This window comes from Panthera tigris, chromosome X, assembly GCF_018350195.1.
Source record: "Panthera tigris isolate Pti1 chromosome X, P.tigris_Pti1_mat1.1, whole genome shotgun sequence".
Lineage (NCBI taxonomy): Eukaryota > Metazoa > Chordata > Mammalia > Carnivora > Felidae > Panthera > Panthera tigris.
Genome location: NC_056677.1, coordinates 20,335,028 through 20,358,890, shown reverse-complemented (window position 1 = coordinate 20,358,890; position 23,863 = coordinate 20,335,028). Strand labels below are relative to the sequence as shown.

The 23,863-nt window shown below is 40.8% G+C and overlaps 1 protein-coding gene across 2 annotated transcripts in view; it reads right to left on the bottom strand.

Moving 5' to 3' along the window:
- Nucleotides 1-270: 270 nt before the first annotated feature.
- PDK3 (pyruvate dehydrogenase kinase 3) overlaps nucleotides 271-23,863 on the bottom strand; it is a 66,526-nt gene continuing 42,933 nt past the window's right edge. The window contains exons 6-12 of one of the 2 annotated variants that reach the window (XM_042975333.1): nucleotides 20,011-20,088; nucleotides 12,250-12,326; nucleotides 10,844-10,945; nucleotides 10,353-10,463; nucleotides 7,036-7,149; nucleotides 5,611-5,742; nucleotides 271-507 (exon numbers count right to left, since the gene is read on the bottom strand). In XM_042975333.1, the coding sequence (XP_042831267.1) occupies nucleotides 487-507; nucleotides 5,611-5,742; nucleotides 7,036-7,149; nucleotides 10,353-10,463; nucleotides 10,844-10,945; nucleotides 12,250-12,326; nucleotides 20,011-20,088 (635 nt within the window). In that variant the 3' untranslated portion in view covers nucleotides 271-486. Of the gene's footprint in view, nucleotides 508-5,602; nucleotides 5,743-7,035; nucleotides 7,150-10,352; nucleotides 10,464-10,843; nucleotides 10,946-12,249; nucleotides 12,327-20,010; nucleotides 20,089-23,863 lie in introns of both variants that reach the window. The other variant, XM_042975332.1, reaches the window with a different exon arrangement.

Genomic DNA, 23,863 nt, shown 5'->3' with positions numbered 1-23,863 from the left:
AATTATCAAGACACGCTCTGCTGGTGTCTCCAACTTCCAGATTACCCAGGCCTTAGTCGGTGGTTTGGAAAAACATGGTATTTGGTCACAAAGAGCAACAGTAGAGACTGGCTGCATCTGGAATGAGGAAGGAGCTTAGAATCCTGGGGACAAAGTACACACTCGACTCTATGACAATGAGGAGGGAGGTATGAGGACACCAGAGCGCTGATGAGGCTTTGCGCTCTCTCGTGACAGGCGCCAACCAAATCACAGCAACATACTATGAAAAATCGCTCAAGGTGCTACTTTAGTGAAGATATGGAGCAGCTACAGAAGGTTTCTCTGGAAAAGGTCCAGCTCATGTAGAGAAAATAAGACATTCAAGCACTGTAGTGACTATGTGCTTTGCTCAAAGTTGGTGGAGGAAAAGAGTTCTCTCTGGTTGACTTGCAGAAGACGATCTTTCTTCAGAGAGGACAGATGCATTCCGTTCTCTACAAAGTTCTATTGGTCTTGATCTTGTCCCTACAAAGAAAACAACAGGAATATCCACGATCAGTTTGAGTATAACGTTCTCTATTTAACGAAGATTGACTCAGAGCATTTAGTGACGGTGGTAATTCAAAAACCTTTGCCTTATCTCAGAATTACTCTGAGTTGGTACAGAAAAAGAATGACCATTTAATTACTTATACATATTTTAAAACAGTTCTTTACTCTCAGTTAAAAACCTGATTAGAAATGATGAATGAGCGCTAACGGGTACAGGGTTTCTTTGTGAGAGGGCAGAAATGTTCTAAGATTAGTAGTGAGGGTTGCACACTTTGAATACAGGAAAGCCGTACACTTTAAGAGGGTGAATTTTATGGGGTATATGAATTATATCTGAGTACAGCCCTAATTAAAAATCTGATTAGAGGTGGCTGGGATGCTCAGTCAGTTAAATGTCCGACTCTTGATTTCAGCTCAGGTCGTGATCCCACAGTTCGTGGGATCGAGCCCCGTGTCGGGCTCTGCACGGACGGCACAGCCTGCTTGGGATTCTCTTCTCTCTCTGCCCCTCTCCCGCTCCCACGCACCCTCTCAAAATAAATAAATAAGTAAACATTAAAAAAATAAAAATAAAACATTCTAATCTTTTTAAAAAATCTGATTAGATCAGATGAACACCGGGTGACATGTGGAAGAACCGAATCACTGTACTGTTCACCCAAAACTAATATTACGCTGCATGTTAACTAAACGGGATTAAAATAAAAACTTAAAAAGCCAAAAAAAGAAAAACCTGATTACAGAATAAATTTTCGATAAATTTCTCACTCACCTAGTGAATTTACCTACCTATACTAAATAATTTCCCAAGATCGCCACCAGTCATCCTATTTGTATAATTTAACAATTTGCATCATCAGGCTAACCAGTTTCCAATTTTAAATACTGCTTTCTGCTAAAACTTGTTTGTCTGATAGTGTATTAGAAACTAAGACATACTTAATTATTATACAACCTGATAGAATATAGAGTTTTAAAACTGCATTTAAAAAATAATCAATTAAAGCCATCTTTTTCCACTGCAAATGGACCATGTTATTTGTAAAGACTGCTTGGGAGGGTGCCTGGGTGGATCAGTCAGTTAAGTGTCTGACTCTTGGTTTCAGCTCAGGTCATGATCTCCTAGTTCATGGTTTGAGCCCCACGTTGGGCTGCGTGCTACCAGCACGAAGATTCTTTCCCTGCTTGGGGTTCTTTCTCTCTCCCTCTCTCTGCCCCTCCCTGCTCGCACTCTCTCTCTCAAAATAAATAAACTTTTTAAAAAACCTGCTTCTGGACTACCCAAGTAACTCCCCCTATCAGAGCAATAGCTTGCATTAACTGGTCACAGTGATGCCCAACATGTTACTTGACTGCATAGAGACTGAAAATGAAATCAAGGGAAATTGATCCAGTTGGTACAAGCTGAATGAGCTGAATCCTGGTCAGGGACGGTATGTGTATGTATGTGTGAATACCCATGTGTATACCTGCACTCACGTGCACAAACCAAACTCCTCTAAATTTCATCTCTGAGATGAATGACTGGTCCATCAATCCCGTACAGAGGTCCATCACAGTGCTTCCACGGGACAAAAATCAGTAAAGATACCCTTTATATCGTTCATCATAAAAGACCAATGCTACTATAACTGAACAAAACCACGAAGCTTTATCGACTGTGTTTGCATACAGATACCTTTCTGTTGCGTGTTAAGAATCAAGGTTTTCAGGGTTAAGAAGAAATATACACAATTAACATACATTAGGATGAAACATTGCAATGTTAAAATCAAATTGAAAGTATCAACGTGAACTTATGATTTAATAGTTCTGTCCAGAAAAGAGAACTAGAAAAGGTATAATATACACCCCTAACTTCCAGATTAGGGTCTCTAATACCCGTTAAAAGCAAATAGGGCTCCTTGAGGGAAATGCTGATTCTAGGATGGAGGCAGGGAAGGTATAAGATGACACCATTATGTCATCTTGGGCCAGAAAAAGTTTTCAAAGATACGTGGGGTTTTAGCCAAGGAACACAAAGGATCTTACCGGTGGCCAAAGGTGTGCCAGTTTAAGCTTCAAAAAGATGGCTGCTATGTGCAGTAACATGGGTGAACCTCACAGAAATCCAGACACAGAAAGAGTACACACTACATGTTCCTTTTGTTTTACGTTTAAGAAATGACAGAGTCAGAGTAATGGCTACATGGTGGGGACAGTAGAGGGAAAAGACTCTGATTAGAAAGGGGCAATTTCAGGTGCTAGAAATACCGATGTAAAATCGTGTCAAGCTATAAACCCAAGATGTGTGCACTTTATATATGTGTGTGTATGTATGTTAAGTTCTGATTGAAACATATAGAAGAAAAGTCTATACTATCCACAATAATACTCAAAAAGGAGAAAGCCAGAAAATCATTTGTCACCGTTTAAGGTGGATTTTAACTCAACTTCTATCCTTGAAAATTGGTAGGGAAAGATTTAAATTCTTATCCTGCCTTTCCAGGAGGAACTGTACTTCCAGAGATACCTGAATGGCCTGCGTTGACAAGGAGGAACTTTAGAGGAGAATGTCCGCTAATAACTGTCAAAGGAATGATATCAAAAATAACTCATCATCTTATAAACATTAATGAAGCTACTGATTCAGGCCAAAATTACCAACTGGTGTTAAAAACCACTAGGTGATGGTTGCCCAGGGCCAAAGTAACACTACACAGAAGACTTTCTAGTTGAGAAGGTAAAAACGCCTCTACCATGGAGGGCCCAGACAGCCAGCATCTGCAACATGGTCAATGTTAACATCACTAATGGTGGATCAGTCACAGATCACAGGCATCATAGTGTAATTCTGGGGTTTTCTGTCTTACTTATTTAAGTAATCTCTACACTTCGATGTGGGCCTTGAACTCACAACCCCAAGATCAAGAGTCACAGGCTCTTCTGACTGAGCCAGCCAGGCGTCCCCTCATAATGTAATTCTGAAACAGTGCTTATGAGGGACTCCAGCAAAAAATGCTCTGTTGAGGGGCCACCTGGGCAGCTCAGTCGGTTAAGCGTCCAACTTCAGCTCAGGTCATGATCTTGCGGTTTTTGAGTTCAAGCCCCATGTTGGGCTGTGTGCTGACAGCTTGGAGCCTGGAGCCTACTTCAGATTCTGTGTCTCCCTCTCCGTCTGCCCCTCTCCCACTCGCACTCTCTCTCTTTCTCGGAAATAAATGAACATTAAAAAAAAATTTTTTTTAATGCTCTGGTCAATCTTTAGATGAATTGGCACTTTATAGGAAATACAGAGAATGGGGAAAAAGCCAAATGACATTTCAAAGAAGAAACCAATCAAATGAAGGTGGGTATTTTTGCAGGACAAGTAGCAGCAACAACAAAAAAGCTGCCCTAGATTAAAAACAACTTGAGATTTGCTCAAATTTGTTACACAGTCCTGGAACTGATCCAGGCTTAGACACTTCATGGAAATTTTCAAGATGAGAATCTATTGATGTGGAAAGGTGGAAATGGTTAAATGAAATGAAAGCAGGTCATAAAACAGTATAAATAATTAAATCTCATTTGGGGAAAATACATATACAGTAACACCTTGGTTTATGAGCATAATCCTTTCGGGAAACATGCTTATAATGCAAAGCACTTGTATATCAAAGCAAATTTCAAGAACCATTGGCTCAGTTGTGATCATGTGACGTTAGGCACCACGTACTACTCGTATTGCAAGTTAAAATATATTAGAAATGTTTGCTCGTCCTGTGGAACACTCGCAGAGCAAGTAACTCGCTCGGTAAGGTTTTCCTGTATATACAAAGAGCAAAGTATCTGGAAGGACACACACAAAGTTGTAAGAGATGTTATCTTGGAGTTGTGAGCAGACAGTGGTTTCTCTCTTTTTTTTTTTTTTTTTTTTGCTTACTTACATTTTCTAAGTTTTTTTTTTTATAATGCACGCACACTGCTTTCTATTCTATTAATAAAAGGTTATTTTAAATAAACAGAGCCCTTACTGTTGCTAGCCTAGTGGGAGCTTGACAGTAATCAGAAGAAAAAAAACTGGAAACCAAAGATTGGATTATTGCCCTTATTACCATAAAGTAGTGAAAGCTGTTATTCTGTGATGTTTTTTCCTCTTTTTAATTTTTTCCTTTTTTAATTGTGGTAAATGATCCGTAAAATTGGCTATCTGGTAAGATGGTAAGAAACGGTTATTTTTAAGAGCACAGTTCAGGGGCATTAAGCACGTTCGGAGTTCTGTGCAACTGTGACCACCCTCCATCTCCAGAACATTGTCATCTTCCCAACGGAAACTCTGTCACCATTAAACACTGACTCCTCATTCCCCCTGCCCTTGGCAATCGCCATTCTACCTTCTGTCTCCATAAATCTGACTTTTCTAGGTATCTCAGTGTAAGTGGAATCATACAGTATGCGTCCTTTTCCGTTGTATGGATAAACCACATTTTGTTTATCTTGACAATTTTATTTTTTTTCAGATTCAACCCACCCACAGACTTTCTCTAAACACTCTCCTGTCAGTCTTCATAGATGATGACAAACTGCAGAATTTACTTTTTAAAAATCCAATGTATGGCAGGATAAACCTTGCTCACTGCTATTAATACCCCCACAGAGCAAGAACTTCTAGAACATGGGCACCTCTATCGGAATGGCTACTCTGGCAACCCAGTTCATGCTGTCCTTCCTGTCTGGTGTGAAAAAGCTGCTCCAACCTTTCTTTCTTGAAAAACAAATTTTAATGCTTATTTATTTTGAGACAGAGACAGAGCATGAGTGGGGGAGGGGCAGAGAGAGGGAGACACAGAATCCTTAGCAGGCTCCAGGCTCCGAGCTGTCAGCACAGAGCCCGACCCTGGGCTCGAATCTACTATGAGATCGTGACCTGAGCCAAAGTTGCACCCTTAACTGACTGAGCCACCCAGTCAACCTTTCCTTCTTTAGAGATGACTATGCTTTTCCAGTGAAAAAACCACAAAGAAGATTTGGCTAAAGGTATCATCGGGCTGGTACATTCTGGGGAAAAATCAGACACTTTATAATAGAAACTAAAGTATGAAATTACTGTTTCGCCTTATATTTTGAAGCATCCCGAGGTTCTCTGCTGGGATTGCTCCAGTCGTCAGCTTCAGGTGTGGTCTTGTAGTGACGCCAGGCAGACTTATTAAAAACTGGAAGTCTCTCAAATGATTCACTTGAAAGTGCCTAACAGAAAGACAAAAACGGACACCGAAGGTCCACATGTCATTTTTCTCACATGAGATACTGAAATTTTACTATTTACAACATTAGAAACCCTGAGGCGTACTTTTGGAATTACATTAAAATTACATTTCGATAGCGGACATAGATTGGCCAGGATTAAATTAAAGCTTTTTTAAAGGAATAAAAACGTTCACTCATTCAAAACCAGTACCAAAGTACACGTAACCAGAACACAAAGTATTTTATTCAGTTAATACTGCTTTGAAATACTCAGGCGCCTTGACTATACGGTCTCTAGGCTGAGCACTGCTGTTCACAGGCTGACTGCTCCCCAGAGGGCCCACACAGAACTGAAGTTTCCTACATACTAAATTTATACACATAAGCACATAAGGTGATGCCAAATATCACATAATTTAGATGCAGTGGCACATAAGATGAACACTCCAAATCCCTGGTTAGGTTATGGTATGTAACACATCACGTATAACATATAACACACTGCGCATATGCAGCTGTGAAAAAGAATGACCATCTCTACATGCAGGGATGTAGCAGATCTCCAAGATATACAGGAAAGCTTAAAAAAAAAGAGCAAAATGTGGAAATAATCAGTGTGGGAAAAAATTATTTCCCCCATATGTTTATCAATGCAGAATCAACTCCAGGAGGCTCCATGAGAAACTGGTACCATGGTTACCTCTGGGAAAGAGACCTGGGTGGCTCAGAGCCAGTGGCGGGAAAGACTTACTTTTCCCTTTGGTAGCTTCTAAATTCTGTACTACGTGCCTGTATTACCTATTCAAAGAAATACTTCAAGTGTTCTAGAGTTTGGAAATAAATAAAAGTCTGATGCTACCAATGAATGAGAACACCTGTGTTACAGAAGCTTTGTTATTAGATCAGCCTTTTATATCACCATACCATGATTACTGAATTCTTGTAACTTTGGAAAAGCCAGTGAGTTTTAAAGCAAGAGACTCAAAGACTTCAGTTTAGGAAAATCTATCTCCTTTTACATTAGTCCTTTCAATGGTTATGCAATTTTAAAAGAAATCACAACTAAGAATCTTAGTCTTAAAAATCAGTATTTATGTGTTTACATGTCTGTATTTCGTATTTTGCTACACCTGAGCAGAAAATCAATGACAGGACATACCTTGGTTTTCCCATAAAACTAAAGTAAATCTGAACTGAACATAAGACATGCTGTAGTGCTGTTCTCCATTAGATGTAAGAACTTAAAGCTTTAAAACGTAAAGATGCCTTCATATAACTAATGAAATGCAGTACCTTCAGGTAAATGACAGCGTCAGTACCGACCCCTTCCATGGAATAGAGTTTCAGATCTCCCTGAAAATATCTGGCGTAAAGGCGAGAAATTGGCAAGCCGTAACCAAATCCAGCCTACGGAGAAAAGAAAATCCATACAGTGAGACAGGTACAAATGCGAACCCATTCGGTATGAGGACTCTTTGGAAGATTAAAAGAAATACTTAATTCAGTTTTAATGCAAATAAATTACAGACCCAACCTTTAATGTATATGCTCACTTATGGCAAATAATCTATTTTTACCCTACAAAAACACTTCTCTTATGTTTGGAAGATATTAGAAGTGCTTCAACTTTTGACTAATGCTTTTTTTTTAGTGTCTTAAAGCAAATTGGTAGCATGTTTTTAAATTTTAGAGATGGGGAAGAAGGGCAGAGAGAGAATCTCAAGCAGGCTCTACACTCAGCATGGAACCCGACACAGGGCTCGATCCCACAATCCTGGGATCATGACCCGAGCCGAAATCAAGAGTTGGTGACTCAACTGGCTGAGCCACCCAGGCGCCCCAAATTGTTAGCATTTTTAAAGCAAATCCCAAATCAAATGGGAGTTGAACTGGTAACAAAACTAAACCACATCACCCTTAAGTTTCATTATCACAATTTCTTGCTCTTTGGAGTGAAAATTAAATTGGCACAGGAGTTCATATCGACCAGTACCCAGGCTAACACACCGAAACGAAAATTTCCTGAGTCTACTTCCTAAGGTTCTGTGAATGGTAAAGCATTTTGATATACGGCAGATCAACATGTGTTTAGAGACGAGAAAACAATTCCAGTACTGTCCTATATCTTTACATCATAGAACCTTGAATGTAACAGGTTGTTGGGAAAAAAAAATTTCAGATACTGACAAGGACATTAAGAACAATGGAGACTAATTTCAGTAACTGTGGAGTGGAGGGGCAGATTCAGTGCCCCAAGCTTTGGCCCCTCGGATGAAATCCCGTGGCATGGCTACTGGGGGAGGCAGTGGGGTAATGCGCTCCTAGAGCAGCACGTGCCCTGGCTTTGGGCTCAGACAGACCTGAGTGGAAATTCACTCCGAGCAGTTTACTCAACCTGAGATTGTTTTCTCATCTGAAAATGTAATAAAAAAACTTGCCTCAGAGCTGCTATGAGGACTAGACCGTAAGTGTCAAGTCTTGACACAGTGCCTGAAACTAAGCACAAGTACACACAGTGAAGCTGCTGTCACACTGCAGAGCAGCAACTTTACCAGGTAACGTGGAATTCTACCATTTTTAAACATCTTTCTTAGATTCCTTCCTCAGGGCAGGGCCCGATTCAAAGGGGCGCATATGACAGAGCGTACTGTCATTTAAGGGCTTTAGTACTGGCAGGGGTGCCTGGATGGCTCAGTCGCTTCAGCATCTGACTCCTGATTTTGGCTCAGGTCATGATCTCAGGGTCATGAGATCAAGCTCCACATTGGGCTTCGTGCTGAGTGTAAAGCCTGCTTAAGATTCTTTCTCTCCCCCTTCCCTGACTCTGCCCCTCCCCTGCGTGTGCGCGCACACACACACACACACACACACTCCTACACAAAAGTTTAAAAAAAAAAAAGGTGGGGGCTTTAGTACTGGCAGGATATTACCGGTACTGAGGACAAGAGGGTGACTGATGTCACCACAGTAAAGAAACCAGCATACTCCAGGAAGAGGCCAAGGAAGTCTGCCTCCCACATTTCCAGCAAGGCCCGGAGGCTGATATCGGGTCCCCCAGGGAACGATCGAGAACATGAGCGTGAGGAGACAGGTAGGCCCTGAGAATGCAGAGGAGGGGTGTCTAACTTGGATTTGGTGAGGTTCACCAACGTTGTCCCAGGGTGTCAAAGGATCAATAGGAGTGGGGTAGGAGGACCTTTCCACAAAAGAAATGCATGTGTCAAGGCACAGAGCTGTAACGTGGTAAGGTGCTCAGCGAGTAAGATGTTTTCTAGAAGTACATATCCACGTGCCCACTTTAAAGCTGAAGACAGTTTATGACTGGGAGAGATGCCAGTGGAAGCGTTTCTTCAAAGGAGAGGCCACATGGTGCCCTGCGGGTAACGCACACGTGGCCGGTGCCAGCCTTGCCGTAATGAGCACAACCACCTTGGGCGAGGCACTAGCCTTATTTTCTCATCTTTAAAAGGGGAGGTTAGAGCAACATTATTTGGAGTTCTACGTCAAGTGTTCAGTTTCATTTTAAAAAAAAACTATGACAGAACAGCTATCCTCAAGATGCTATTTGAGGATATAGACGACCCATATTCCTTTTAAACAACTGGGGAAGCCTCCAGATTTGCTTGTAGTGTTTTTTTTTTCTTTTGACATTCCTTTCAGTAGGGACCAGAGGCTGGCGAAGACAATGCCTTTCAAAATTGTTTTTTTCATGAATTTTCTTGACTCCTATAAAAATGACTTCCTGTTTTCAACATGCTGAGTTAACAAACTCTGTCTCGAATAAATGATACAAAGTGTTGGATTTTATTCATACAAATAAAATATAATCTTATGTGCTTATCAGTCAGGTCGGACTTGAAAATGAAACTTAATTTGTGCCCTCAACCATTTTGCAGACTGATAGCTATGTTGCTGTGTTTAATGACAAAGGGTTCAATTGTTGTTTGTCAATTAGAAACACTCAGCAGGGGAACAAAGTGTGGCCCGAGCAGGATCTAAATGCTGCCATAGTAACTTGGGGCTTTTCTCACTGCCTCAGTAGGACTGAGACAGAAAGGGCTCTGAAAATGCATACGCCACCTATATGTTTCCTGCTTATGTTGTTTAATATAAAAAACATAATGTGTTCATAATTTAACATTCTAATTATATAAACAAATGTGGTGGGGTAGGCTACAAAGCCCTGGGCGATCTGGGTCTCCACAGCATGCAGCACCCCGGGGTCCGGAGCACGAGGCAGCCAAACACACTCTAAGGCAACTTTGCCCGCCTGCTATTAACCTTCCGCTCTCACCGAGGGTAGCCCCAGGTGGTAAATGGGGCCTGGCAGCAGTCTTAACCAAAGGGAAATGCTGTTTCCCTCTATCAGGAAGTGAGGTACTCAGCTCTGAGAGTTGCTAAGACACAATTAGAGAAGAAATCTAGGTCCAAAGGATTCACAAAGATAGTAAGTAGTAGCGGGATACAACGCCCCCTCCTCCAAGTCACGCGGGAAACATTGGAATTCAAAGAGGCGTATTTAACCAGCCAGGGAGAATTCTAGCCCATTCCCTTGGGAGTCCCTCCTCGTGTTCATGGCCTTTCCTTAAGCAGTAGTTTGAGATGCTTACCAGAGGGGCAGCTCTTGTAGGCTCCAGGCTAGGTCTAGGAGCAGTTGAATACATGTAGTTAAAAAGACGGTCTATTTTTCGAAGTGGGACGCCACCACCTAGGTCACTTATCTGTAACGTACAAAATGTTTAAGAACAAATCAATCCATTCTTAGTACAAGGCAAGAAGTTCATTCAAGTACCTACCAGATAACTCTAAACTGTACAAGGGCTTTGAACCCCCAGTGAAATACGGTTCTCTCATCTAAACCTAAAACAAAGAGGGCAGGGAAACACAATAGGACCCGACAGGCTCGGGGCTGAGGTCTTGTTCAGCTCCCTGAAAAATGGGGTTCTGATAAGTTTAAACGAGGTAAGAAGCGAAAGATCGAATGTGGTACACACATTGTCATGACATCCATTGTCAGTTTTCTTCTCTTCCCTCTGATGCCGCAATGTCTAGGTACTATTCAATTAGCTAGACAAAGTATCTGTGCAAATAAAGCAGTCACCTTAATGGATAGGTCTTCTTTCCCCAGAGTAACAAGGGTTTTAACAGACGGGTAGGCTTCTTTCCTGTCTTCATAGAGTTCGACTGTCGCCCTCATTGAGTTCTGAAATAGTAAGACCTTTTTTTTTAAGCATACCGCTGACTCACAAACCATGACTTAAAAACAGAAACTAGCAGAGGATTGCTTATTGCACAACACCACTTTTGTGGAGCAGACAGATATTAGTTGGATTTACACACCATTTTTTTTTTTCCTCTAAAGAACTTAGCTAAATGTGTGTTTGGATCAAGGAAAATTTTCCCGATGCTTTATTTTGATTTTCATCTAGTTTCCTTCCCATCCATCACACTAAATATTTTTTTTTCTTTTCTTCCTTTTTTCTTCTTGCTTTCACTTTAGGGTATTTAAATTATTCAGCTCTTAACCAAGAGGGATGTTTTTATCACATGTAATGAGGCTACAGAGGCGCACTGATGCACTTTAAATCCTATTTATCAGTCTGCATTTACAGAGCACCTTTCCTCTAAAGAAGGCGGAAAACCTGAGAGTATTCATGTTTCCCACAAAAATTAATCATTTGGCTGAGGAAAAAAAAAAGGCAATGTCAGTTAAAAAGAAATTCTGAAAAAGCCACAGCTGTTGAAGAGAAAGTTCACAATTGAATGCCCATCTCAACCTTAAAATGTTACATCAGTAACATTATAATTTTGGGAAGCAAATCAGCATAACTGATTTTTCAGGTGTTCAATTTAGGGTTTTACACATTGGAAGAAATGAAATTTTAGCTTAAACACCTTGTGCCTATAATACTGCTCTTATAAATGCCATGAGCTACTGATTGACAAAAGCGACAGCTTAAGCTGCAGAGTCTAAAGAGGTTTTGTTCTTTTGTTTTTTGGTGTTTCTTTTGGTCCAGTCCTCCCCCATATTTCCCCTCTGCTTCCATCAGATCTTCTGAATGGACTCAAATGTGTAAAAGGGTTACGGTATCACCCAATACTAAAACAAATGCTAATGCACAAACATGGTTAATGTTTACAAACACAGATATGCAAAAACACGTATTTATTTTGATCTGGCTACCATCAATAAAGCCTCTACCAGGTTTGGAAACTAAAATGCATCTCTCATCTTATAAGAAAAAACAGGATGGATTTTACATAAAATCACTAAGGTACAATTAAGCTTCAAAATCAATATGTACTAATATTCACGAAAACTATACTGTACACAGCAATTTTTCATCTCACAGTGTACAAATTATAAAACCCACAGGGTATCAGAAATAGAATTTTTAAAATGGTTATGCAAAACCTTTTCTTATGCTAATCTAATGAATCCATTATGCCTTGAATCAAAGTAATTTAAAATGAAGACTTTTTTCCATGTTTTTAAATTCCACTTACCTTGAACAACTCAAACAGCATGTGAAACAGATGAGAGGGCACATAAACTACCTGAATAGGTTTGTCTGGAGCTTTGGCTGAAAACAGAGACAAAACCATCAATGAGTAAGGACCAAAACTACAAGAAAGCCAAGAAAGCCGCTGGTATTCTATTTTTCAAGTACATAAAAAAGAACTCTACACAAAAGGCTAATTTAGGTTCCCACCTCCAGAGGTAGGGCTGAGCAAAAACATATGCTTGGAAGTCCAACAAGTTTGGGGAGAAATCCTGTTCCCTCACTTACCAGCTATGTGACCTTGGGCAGATTATTCAATTTCTCTAAAACTGGAGCAAGACTGGAATATTATCACCTATGTCATAATATTCTGAGTATTATTGAAGTCATCTAAATATTTCTCAGTTTTTTTTCAAATTCGGGGACATCACCCCCACTGGTGACCCCAGTGGTGATCAGGAGGAATGTGAAGCCACAGCAGAAAAGGGGCACATCTTCTTGGCTAACTGGACGAAACAGCAATGTTAAATTCTGTTCGGTTTCAACAAACAAGGCACATTATGGAGTAGCATTTAAGGTTCACATAACTTTTCTACTAGTAGCTAGCAGATAAACTCCCACCCCTTCCCTGAGAGACCCCCAGTCTTTTCTCCTTGCATTAAGGATCTCTGGAGGAAAATACGAGAAATACTGAATCCCATGTCAGGCACTAAGAACAGCGTATGGGCTATAGAGTAGATGCTGCAAAATGGGGTCCTTCCTCCTCCTCGTGACCAGAAATCACTTAGGAGATGGAACCTATGTGAACTTCCTCAAGGAGAATGCAGACATACTCAGCCATGTTATAATTTCAACCTAACTACTTCCTCTAATAAAGTAACAGGGATATAAAGTAGAGCAAACATTTGTTTGGCTCTTAGCAATTTTCAAAGAGCTTCTGCCTGCATTAGCCAATCGCGTTCTCCCTCCTGACACTACTATGTGGCTCACAGAGGGGTAGTATTATTGTGGGCGAGGGCACAGGCTTTGCAGAGGCTACGTGACTTGCCTACTGAAATGGAAGAGGCCTGAAATCAGACAACTGAACCAAGAGCTTCTGACTCTAAATCCTGAACTCTTTGATGATCAGTTTTTTGGCAAGTACTATGTCAAATACATAATTTAAGATTTAAAAAAATTTTTAAAGGTTTTTATTTATTTTTGAGACAGAGCACGAGCAGGGGAGGGGCAGAGAGAGAGGGAGACAGAGAATCCGCAGCAGGCTTGAGGCTCTGAGTCGTCAGCACAGAGCCCGACGTGGGGCTCGAACTCACAGACCGTGAGATCATGACCTGAGCTGAAGTCGGACGCTTAACCCACTGAGCCACCCGGGCGTCCCAATTTAAGATTTTTCTTAAAAAAAAAAAAAAAAAAAAAAAAAAAAAAAAGTAGAAGTCCTTCTACCCTTTCCCATCTCAACCCCCGGTCTGCACCCGGAGGCAGCCACTTGTTACTGTTTCTGCTTTAGTCTTTTGGTTGATAATATGACCACTCTGTTCTGTAACCCTAATTAACTCTTCTGTACTTTGTCTCTAGGTTCTTTTTTAAAAAACTGAAAATTGATAGTGTTGGTAGCATCCTAAGTAGGTAAATACTGGTCACTGCAGAGCAGCCACAACACTGTGTAGAACCACATTTCCTCCCCCGTGATTCCAATGACATGTTTCATGTGTCACATGAAGGAGAAAGTTCTCAGCCCTAAGGTGAAATGGATTCTCTTAATCCTCCACCAACTGCTCAAAATCATGCTACCCTTTTTGAGGTCACTGAATATTTGGACTGTGTCCTTCTTACACAGTTTCATCTATTCCCTGGAGCTTCTAACAACCCTTCCTCTTGGGTAACTGGACAAGGTACATATGCTTCCCTTTCCTTACCGTATCAGTAAGATCTCCCAGCTTCCTGTTCTAGTACATGGTATCCATTCCATTCTTTATGATTTTTCAAACTAAAATTGTCTTCCAAACATGCTGCATAGCCATCATCTTCAAACTGTTTTTGATTAAAGTTCCAGTATGTTCTTCACTATTTTTTATATCCATATTATATACACCCTCAAGTCAGTCAAGTCGCCTACCTCAGAAAGGGGTGCTTGGGAAATGCATTTCTCAAACCTTACACCCTCTGACTCACTTGATTGAAGGTTTGGCTAGGTACAAAATTCTGGGTTCAAAATAATTTTCTCTCAGAATTTAGAAAAGGAGGTAGTCTTCCGGCCATGGCAGTGCAGCTGCTAAGTTTAATGCTAGTCAGGTTCTTGTTATCCTGCTGGGTGTCATCTGAGGTCTGATACACCTTGGTTGTAATATTGTTGAATAATGAGGAACTGGATTAATCATCTGAGGTGGCCGCTGTCCATTTGCCCCTTCGGCCGTCACCTAAATGAGAAGGCTGACTTGCGGCATCCTGCGTACCTAGTCACGGCTTTTCAAATGACTTTAGGATAGGCACACAGTAAGCTGGCCTCTGACCAGAGGGTTCCCCAAATGCTCAAATGAAGAGGGCTTTACTTTGGGCTAACAACATGTACATGAATAGCCCCAGTTTTTCCAAGGTTTTTCTTTTTTTTTTTTTTTAATGTGTATTTATTTATTTTGAGAGAGAAAGAGCGTAAGCAGGGGAGGGGCAGAAAGGGAGAGAGAGAATTCCAAGCAGGCTCCACGGTGCCAGCGCGGAGGCTGACGCGGGGCTTGATCTGTGAGCCGAAATCAAGAGTCGGATGCCTAACCGACTGAGCCACCTAGGCACCCCTTTCCAAGGTTATTTTTGAAGAAAGTACTCTGATTTTAATTTTTGCACCCCAGGGAAAACGCTTCTGACTGTAGGCAGAGCACAGCCCAAGTCCAGTGCTCCCCACTGCCCCTCCGTGCTCTGTCTCGGACCAGCTTTCAAGCAAACCCTAGCTTTTAGCTTCCTTTTCCAGTCCTTTGCACCTCCCGGCTCTGCTCCCAGAGTCCCTCCACCTTTGTTGTAGCCTCTCCTTTGTGGCTTCTCCTGTTCTGTCCCATAATCAGCATACTTCCATCTGTTTACTCCCTGGCAGGAGGTGAGATAAGTGGTCCACTGATGGTCCCCCCTGGTTTCTTTGCTGTTTTGCTTTGTATTCCTTTATTGCCATTTTAATGGAGCCCTAGGAAGAAGTTGAAACCTTAGCCTATCTTGTACCAAAAGGCATGATCAGTTATATAAAGAGCCTTCTGAATTCAATCTTTTCACTCCAAATCTTTTTCCAAATCTACTCTTTGATATTTTTTTTTTCTTTTCAGTTGAATCAACATTCTTTAGGAGCCATCTGTAGGCTTGCTCCCTTACTTGTACTTTTATTTTCTTTGGGAACATTAACAGGTTAGATGTCTCTCCTTCCTTATAAGACCATGTCCAATGCTTTTGTCCATGACTCTCACCTAACCCTGGGTCCAATGGCTTTTATGTAGTGGACCTTTAATAGATGCTTGTTAACTTTCTAAAATAAGACACAAATGCAATATGAATTTTCCATTTAAGGGCACATTTTTAAAAGTCAATGGAAAAAAATGGGCCAGGTTTTTCATGCTCAAGACTCAAGAAATAACCAAGTCTCTATTCTGCAGAGTCATTGCCCCAGATACCATGTGTTGGAACAACATTTAATAAGTAGCAACAAAACTTAACACAGGATACAAAGGATTTTATTTTCAGATTGTTCTCTCTCCTATAAGAATGAAAAACTAGAGGCTAAGCAGAAAGAAATGCATTTAAGAGAAAATAAGTAGCTGGGCACTTAGAGGTGATTAATCAAGTCCAAAAGTCAATGGGTAAGCCTATTAAAAACAGTACACGGTGTGGTCCAAAGTCATACTGGGATCAAGTCCTGATTCTGGCATGTAACAGATACATTAATAGGTATTTAAACCAGCTGGGCCTTGGTATTCCATATGTAAAATGGGCACAGTACATATCTGTGTAACTAGTTTACACAGAGCCTGCCACAACTAAGTAGTCAATAAATGCTGGCTAGTATCGTTACTAAAAAATTAACTTTACAGTGTTAACAGGGCCACCAGCAATGGCTTTTTGATTGCTGTACAGAACCGCTGGACCAAAACTACACACGCAAGTATCCAATATGGGGAAACTAGAAATCAAAGATCCCAGGATACACACCTTTTCTGTAAACTCTCTTATAACAAGACACGTGTGGTATGACGTCAACTTTTTAGGTTGCCCACCAAACCCAAAGCTATAAATGAAACTGTTGGCAGGAGAGACTGGTCTAGAAATGGTGAAGAAATGCAAGTAGTAAGTCTTAGCCTTCCCAAGTCAACCCTGACTTCCAGTAGCCACCCTTTTAAAAATATCCAGTCTGGGTCTGGTGCTTTATTTAAGGCCCCAGAAACAGCGTCCTTTTATCATCACACAAGGTGATCTTACAGATGAGGAAGTCCCCATCTCTAGTCAGAATCCATGTCCCCGCAGTCTGGCCAGCTACAAAGCTCACATCCTTCCTCTGAGCCATACTGCCTCACCACAAGGATTCACAACAGGTAAGAAAAGAGGTTTCTTTGCCTGATGTTTTGGCAAGCAATTTCTCAGGAGAATCAGAAAGCTAAAATGAGAACAAGTGTGATGAAATGGCTGTCTCTGGAGAAACCTACATGGGTTTCATGGCAAGTCAGAAATAGCCGAAACCTGGGGTGCCTGTATGGCTCAGTCGGCGAAGCGTCTGACTCTGGATTTCGGCTCAGGTCATGATCTCGCGGCTCGTGAGTTCGAGCTCTGCATCGGGCTCTGTGCTGACAGTGCAGAGCCTGCTTGGGATTCTCTCTCTCCCTCTTTGCCCCTCCCCCACTCTCACTTGCTCTCTCTCTCAAAATAAATAAACTTTAAAATATGTTTTTTAAAAAAAGGAAAGCTGAAACCTGATGTAAGATAAATAAAATTCTGTTCTTTTTAATACTCCCGTTAAGTTACAAAATGGATAATAAAGAAAGTTTATTACAGCTGGCTCTCAATACCCAGAAGTCTAGTGATGAGTGGTAAATCCTGACGCCGTTCACCAAGTATGTTCTCCACCATCCTATTCACTGCTTTCTCAGCGGTCTACACTGGGAAAGGAAAAACACCCAAAAATTCAGATTAAAAAAAAAAGATGATAGGTCACACTAATGGCAAAATTCTCACGTAGCAACAGTGCTCTCTCAGGTTGGTGACAGTCCCCTGCTCTGAAGTGCAGGGCAGAGGGCAGTGCTGTTATCGACTACTGTTCAGGGCACCCAGTGGGTAATGGAAGCAACGAGAAAGAAGATGCTATGCTAGCTCATGCAGGCTCTAACAATGAATCCACGGGAATCTGGATCCGGCAGATTTCCTTCGGGAAAAACTGAGGCAGCTATCGTGCTGTGGGAAACACCCACTCTCTATAAAGTGACAACATCCATTAAGGGGTTGAACACTGACCTCTGACCTGCATCTCTAACGCAGAACCTGTGAGCGCTAAAGCGAAGTCCTTAACCATGCCCACAAAGAACTTTGACATTCAGGAAATGATAAAGAGCAATCATAAACACATTACCCAAAGCAACAGGAAGCTAGAGGTGGCCTATAACCACCAGCATTTATTTCTCTTAAAGATGGGAAGAGCGGCTCCAAAACTCATGCATGAGACAGTGCTAAAAACAGTCATTAATCTCCTCTCCTGGTGAGGTGTGCTGCCCAGTGTGACCGCTTCACTGAGAAGGAACGGGGGACACGGCTGGCTCCCGGGATCAGCAAAAGCAGGCTCGCTGCTCTGGCCTTTACAGCGAGTGAGGCTGCCATTCACACGAAACAGCAGCTGGTTACCACCTGCGAATTTAAGTCCCATGTTTGACAAACAGAAATCTGTACAGTGAGGTCAGACCTTGCCCAGCCTGTAAGGAGGAGGAGAGAGAATACAGAGATGCTTCTACTCAGGAATACTCCAGCAAAGTCCCTTCTGCTGTGGCAGTGTATTCACTACAAATATGGAGAACCCAACAGACTGTGAAAGCAGCTCTGATTGCATACGTTCTGGAAGAACGGAGGGGCGAATATCCCGAAACGGCAGCCTCAAGTCTTTCCACATTTTGACCTCATTGCAAGTAAAATACATTTTTGGTAGACGTTTGAGAGGGAACTGGGTTTATCTTTAATTGTAAGTGCCCACACCCTAAGAATCAGTCATTCCACTTCTAGGAACCCAACTGACACAAAGACTTCCACGTGTTCACAGATTTTCCCACCCTCCAGATACAGACCCACACATACCCTGCACCGCTCATTACAAGGAATATGGGGAAATTAGAAATCCTAAATGTTCACTCACCAGTAAATGATTAAATAAATCACGGCAGTTTACGCTGTGGATAATCTCTAAATGCCATTAACAAACACAAAGATCTTCAAGGCGAAAGTGAAAAACACAAGTGACAGCACATGTATAGTTTCAACTCCACTTACATTAAAAAAAACCAAAGCTCTGTACAGTCCCGAGACAGTAGAGGACTCTCACTTTTTACTCTACATTCTGTATTGTTTGTATTTTTCCAACGAGCATGTCTCTTTTGTAACTAACAAATAAAGGTAACATGTAAGTAAGTATAGAATCCTATGACGAAGTTAACAATCAGTCATGACCCTACTATCCAGAAAGCTGCTGTATTTTGGTGCTATAAATCCTCCAAAATATTCTCCAATGAACTTGCACTACTACAAACTTTGATAGCCTGTGTTTAAAAAGCTCATCTTTTCCCATACATTCAATATTCTTTTTTTAAAAAAATTTTTTTTGAAAGAGAGAGAGAGCACACATGAACACGCATGGGGAAGGGGCAGAAGGAGAGGGGGACAGAGGATCTGAAGCAGGCTCTGCGCTGACAGCAGACAGCCCAATGCCAGGCTGGAAGTCAAAAACCGTGAGATCATGACCTGAGCCGAAGCCGGAGGCTTAACTGAATGTCACCCAAGTGCCCCTCAATATTCTTTCAAAGCATTATTTTGAATGGCTGCTTAGTGTTCTATCTTATGAGTGTACCACAATTATTTAAATAATCTTCTAGTATGGAAAACTTGGGTTGTTTTCTCACTTTTCTGTGTAAGAAAACCACTGTGGTCATTATTCTTATACGTACATCTGTGCACACCTTACTTTCTTAGAATGCATTTTCTGATGGTTAATTTACCAGACCAAAGAATAAGACCATTACTAAATTTAATTTACTAGGCCAAGAGAAAGGACACCAGTAGCATTTTCTGAGAAAGGCTGTACCAATTTAAACTTCTACCCAAAATGTGTAAGTGTCGGTGACAGAGTGACAGAGTAGTTTTCTGGGCACCAATTCAAAGCATCACAACGTTTTAATCACTGCCACTTTGAAAGACAACATTTCTCTATTTTTGTTTGTTGTTCTTTGATTAGTCTAGTTAAACGCGTTCCCGTATGTTTAGTGACTGCTTGGCATTTGTTATTTTGAGAATTGTCTATTTACAGGTTTGTGCATCTTCTACCTTGATCAGTTCTGTTCCAAGAACTCTGAGTTCTAACAGATCACAAACTCCTGTACAAAAACTCCTTACAACAATATACCTAGGTGACCTAAGAGATAGAAAAGTTTTAAAAGATATACGAGGAAAAAGTAGCGTACTTTTAGGATCTCATTGAAAGGTAGCTAAGGTATCAGATTTTTAGTCAACTTCCTTGCATTTAAGGTTAAAATTATTTTCCTTTTACCATTAAATTCTTCAACTTCCAGCTCTGGGGCGACCAGGTAATACTGTTCACACAGCATCTTGGCGGTTTCATATGCATCTGTAAAGAAAAAAAAGAGTTTAGCTTTCGACACAAGCAGAGAGACATACAGATACATAAAATAAACAAAATCAGGGCAGTTTCTAATCAGATGGATTTAGAATTATTGTTTTTTTTACAAAATAGTCTTTTTTGGCTGTAATAGAATTATGATGACTGAACCAAAATTTCTCTTCCTTTAAAGCTTTAATGACTACAAAAGTATCAAAATACTGCACTAATGACAATATGGCCAGTCGTCTACTAACCATACATTTATTTAACTTTTAAATATTCCTAAAAGGTATTTTTCACGAAAATTTATAAACTGTACTTTTGAACACCATGCAACCTGACTAAATTGCAGCATAAGAGATTTGTTGTTACACTATTATTGACTATACTCCCTCGGCCGTACTTTTCATCTCCGTGACTTACTTATTTTCTAACTGGAACATCGTACCTCTCCACCAATTTCACCTATCCACCCACCCGCCCTTCTGGCAACCACCAGTTTGTTCCCCGTATTTGTGAGTCTGTCTGTTTGTTCATTTGTTTTGTTGCTTAGATTCCATAGGTAAATGAAATCATATGGTATTTGTCTTTCTCTGTCTGACTTATTTCACTTAACACAATACCCTCTAGGACCATCCATATAGCCATAAATGGCAAGATCTCATTTTTCATGGCTGAGTAATATTCCATTGTACGTAGATACCACTTTTTCTTCATCCACTTATCTATAGATGGACACTTGGGTTGCTTCTGTATCTTGGCTACTGTAAGTAATGCTGCCATAAATGTAGGGGTGCCTATATCTTCGAATCAGTGTTTCTGTTTTCCTTGGGTAAAAACCCCCAAGTGGAATTACTGGATCATACAGTACTTCAATTTTTAGTTTTCTGAGGACCCTCCATAATGTGTTCCACAGTGCCTGGACCAAATACATTCCCCCGAGAGTGCAGGAGGGTTTCCTTTTCTCCACATCCTCACCAACACTTGTTATTCTTGTCGTTTTGACACTAGCCATTCTGACTGGTGTGAGGTGCTATCTCTTTGTGGGTACGATTTGCACGGTGACTACACTTACTGTGGTGAACAGTGAGTTATGTATAGAATTGTTCAATCACTATGCTGTACACCTGAAACTAATGTAACATTGTCAACTATACTTCGAAAAAAAATTTCAGTTAAAATAAAAACTAAATGACATTCCGGGAAAGGCAAAACCATAGAGACAACAGAAAGATCGATGGTTTTCGGAGGTTCAGGGGGAGGTAGGAAGGGCAGGGATGAACAGGTAGAGCATGGGGCGTGTTTAGGGCAGTGAAACTATTCTGTACGTACTGCAATGGTGGGTGTATGACATTATGCATTTGTTAAAGGCAACAGAACAGCACAACACAAAGAGTGAGGCTGAATGTAATCCACAGGCTTTAGTTAATAATAATATACCAGTGTTGGTTCATGAACTGAAATAAAAAGGATTTTAAAATAATCTTTTAAAAAATAATACTGCCCAAAGTCTTAAGATGTGCCAATTATTTGTAATGAATTATCAGTGAGTATTTGCTGGAAGAAGGGAATTCCATGGGCCACACACTCTAAGTTACCGGGGACACTACCATAGCTTAAAAAGGTCCTTTAAGTTACTTAAAGGTAACACAGTGGGGCTGATATTTATCAAAGTCTGAGGAACAAGAGTTCACTTCTAAAAGGAAACAAAAGACATAGGGTAAGAAGATCTGGGCTATTAAAGAAATAGCTGGAACAGAATTCAGGCAGTTAGATCTCAAAAGATGGAAAACATTCAGAGAGCAAAAGTGCACTATTATAGACTGCATGGGTGCCTTTTCTCTTGAACTATAAACAATCTGAGGTCAGGGTTTGTGTTTTCCACGTGGTTTGTAACCCATACAGAACTTAGTATATACCTATTAGATGGTCAATACATATTCCTTCCTTTGATAAATTTTAAACCTTTTGATAATTTATTTAAAAAAAATTTTTTTTTAACCTTTATTTACTTTTTTTGGCACAGACAACGGACGGGAGAGAGTCAGACAGAGCGGCAGGCACGGAATCCGAAACAGGCTCCGAGCGATGGGCACGGAGCCTGACGTGGGGCTCGAACTCACAGACCGCGAGACTTCGACCTGAGATGCAGTCAGACACGCAACCAACTGAGCCACCCAGGCGCCCCTTGATAATTTATTTTAAAAACAGCTTTACTGAGGGGTGCCTAGGTGGCTCAGTCAGTTAAGCGTTCGAGTCTTGGGTTCAGCTCAGGTCACGATCTCATGCTTCATGGGTTTGAGCCCCACGTCGGGCTCTGCGCTGACAGTGCGGAGCCTGCTCGGGATTCTCTTTCTCTCCCCCTCTCTGCCCCTTCCCTGCTCGCACTGTCTCTCTCAAAATAAGAAATAAATAAACATTAAAAAAACAGCTTTACTGAGATACAATTGTCATATCCACATAAGTCACCCATTTAAAGCATATACACAATTCCGTGGTTTTTAGCATATTTTCAGTGCTATGCATCCGTCCCCATGATCAACTTCACATTTTCATCACCAGGGAAATAAACTCCATGACCATTGGCAATCGTCTCCCTCCACCCAGCCCTAGGCAGCCACGGGTCTACTTTCTGTCTATAGACTTGCTATTCTGGACACTTTACATAAGTGGAATCACACAATACGTGGCCTTTGGTGCCTAGCTTCTTTCGCGGAGCAGAATGTTTTCAGGGGTCACCCATGTTGCACCGTCTATCAGTACTTTATTCCTTCTCAATGCTGAACAGTGTTACACTGTACACAAACGCATTTTGTTTCTTCATTCATTTGTTGAGGGACATCTGGATTGTTTCCCCTTTTTGGCTATTATGAATAATGCTGCTATGAACATTCACGTCCAAGTGTTTTTTGTAAACATATGTTTTCATTTCCCTTGGGTATATACCCAGGAGAGGAAAACTGCATGATCACGAGGTATCACAATGTTTAAACATTTGAGGAACAGCCAGAATCTTTTCCAAAGTGACATTTTTTTAAAGTTCACCTTTACAATTTCTAAAGATCAGATACTCAGATTACTTTAAAACGCTTCATAGGTGCATTTGCAATATTCTCACCTGGACACCAGCTCTTTGGAGACAGGCTTGTGCTTTTTTCATATTCCTCACATCAATACTGTGCATAGAGTGGATACTTGTTTAAGATTCAAGAGGTAAGAGAAAGAGGGAAGGAAGGAAGAAAAGGGGAGGGGGGAAATAACGCCTACAGAATTTAAGTATGTTAAAATTTAACACTGTCAACCTAAAATAATATAAAGATTCAGGTATGTTCCGACCAAAAAGCTTGGTTCATTCACCTCATATTGCTACCCAATTAAAATTTTACATAATATTTGACCTCAGAGTAAAAATTCTAATTACTAAACTTTTAGAATCAAACCTCTGTAAAGAATCACAAATACGGACACTGGAATAACTATGACAAGATGAAATAATGAGGGACAGCCAATTGAAATGTTAGTAAGAGGAGAAAAGTATTTTTAAAATGAAGAGTTGATCAGTGTGAAAACACGTTAAAGTAGCATTGAATTTAAACTCTAATAAAAGAAAATGAAAATTTGGAATTATACTAAACTCACAAGTTTTTTCCTAGAGTGTAAGAAACCTCATCAAACATCTGTAGTTTCATAAAAAGATAAGAAATCAACACTCCCTCTTTGCTTTGGCCACACCACTCAACAATGCTATATCTCCACCTAGTGACACGAGAGCACAGAGCCG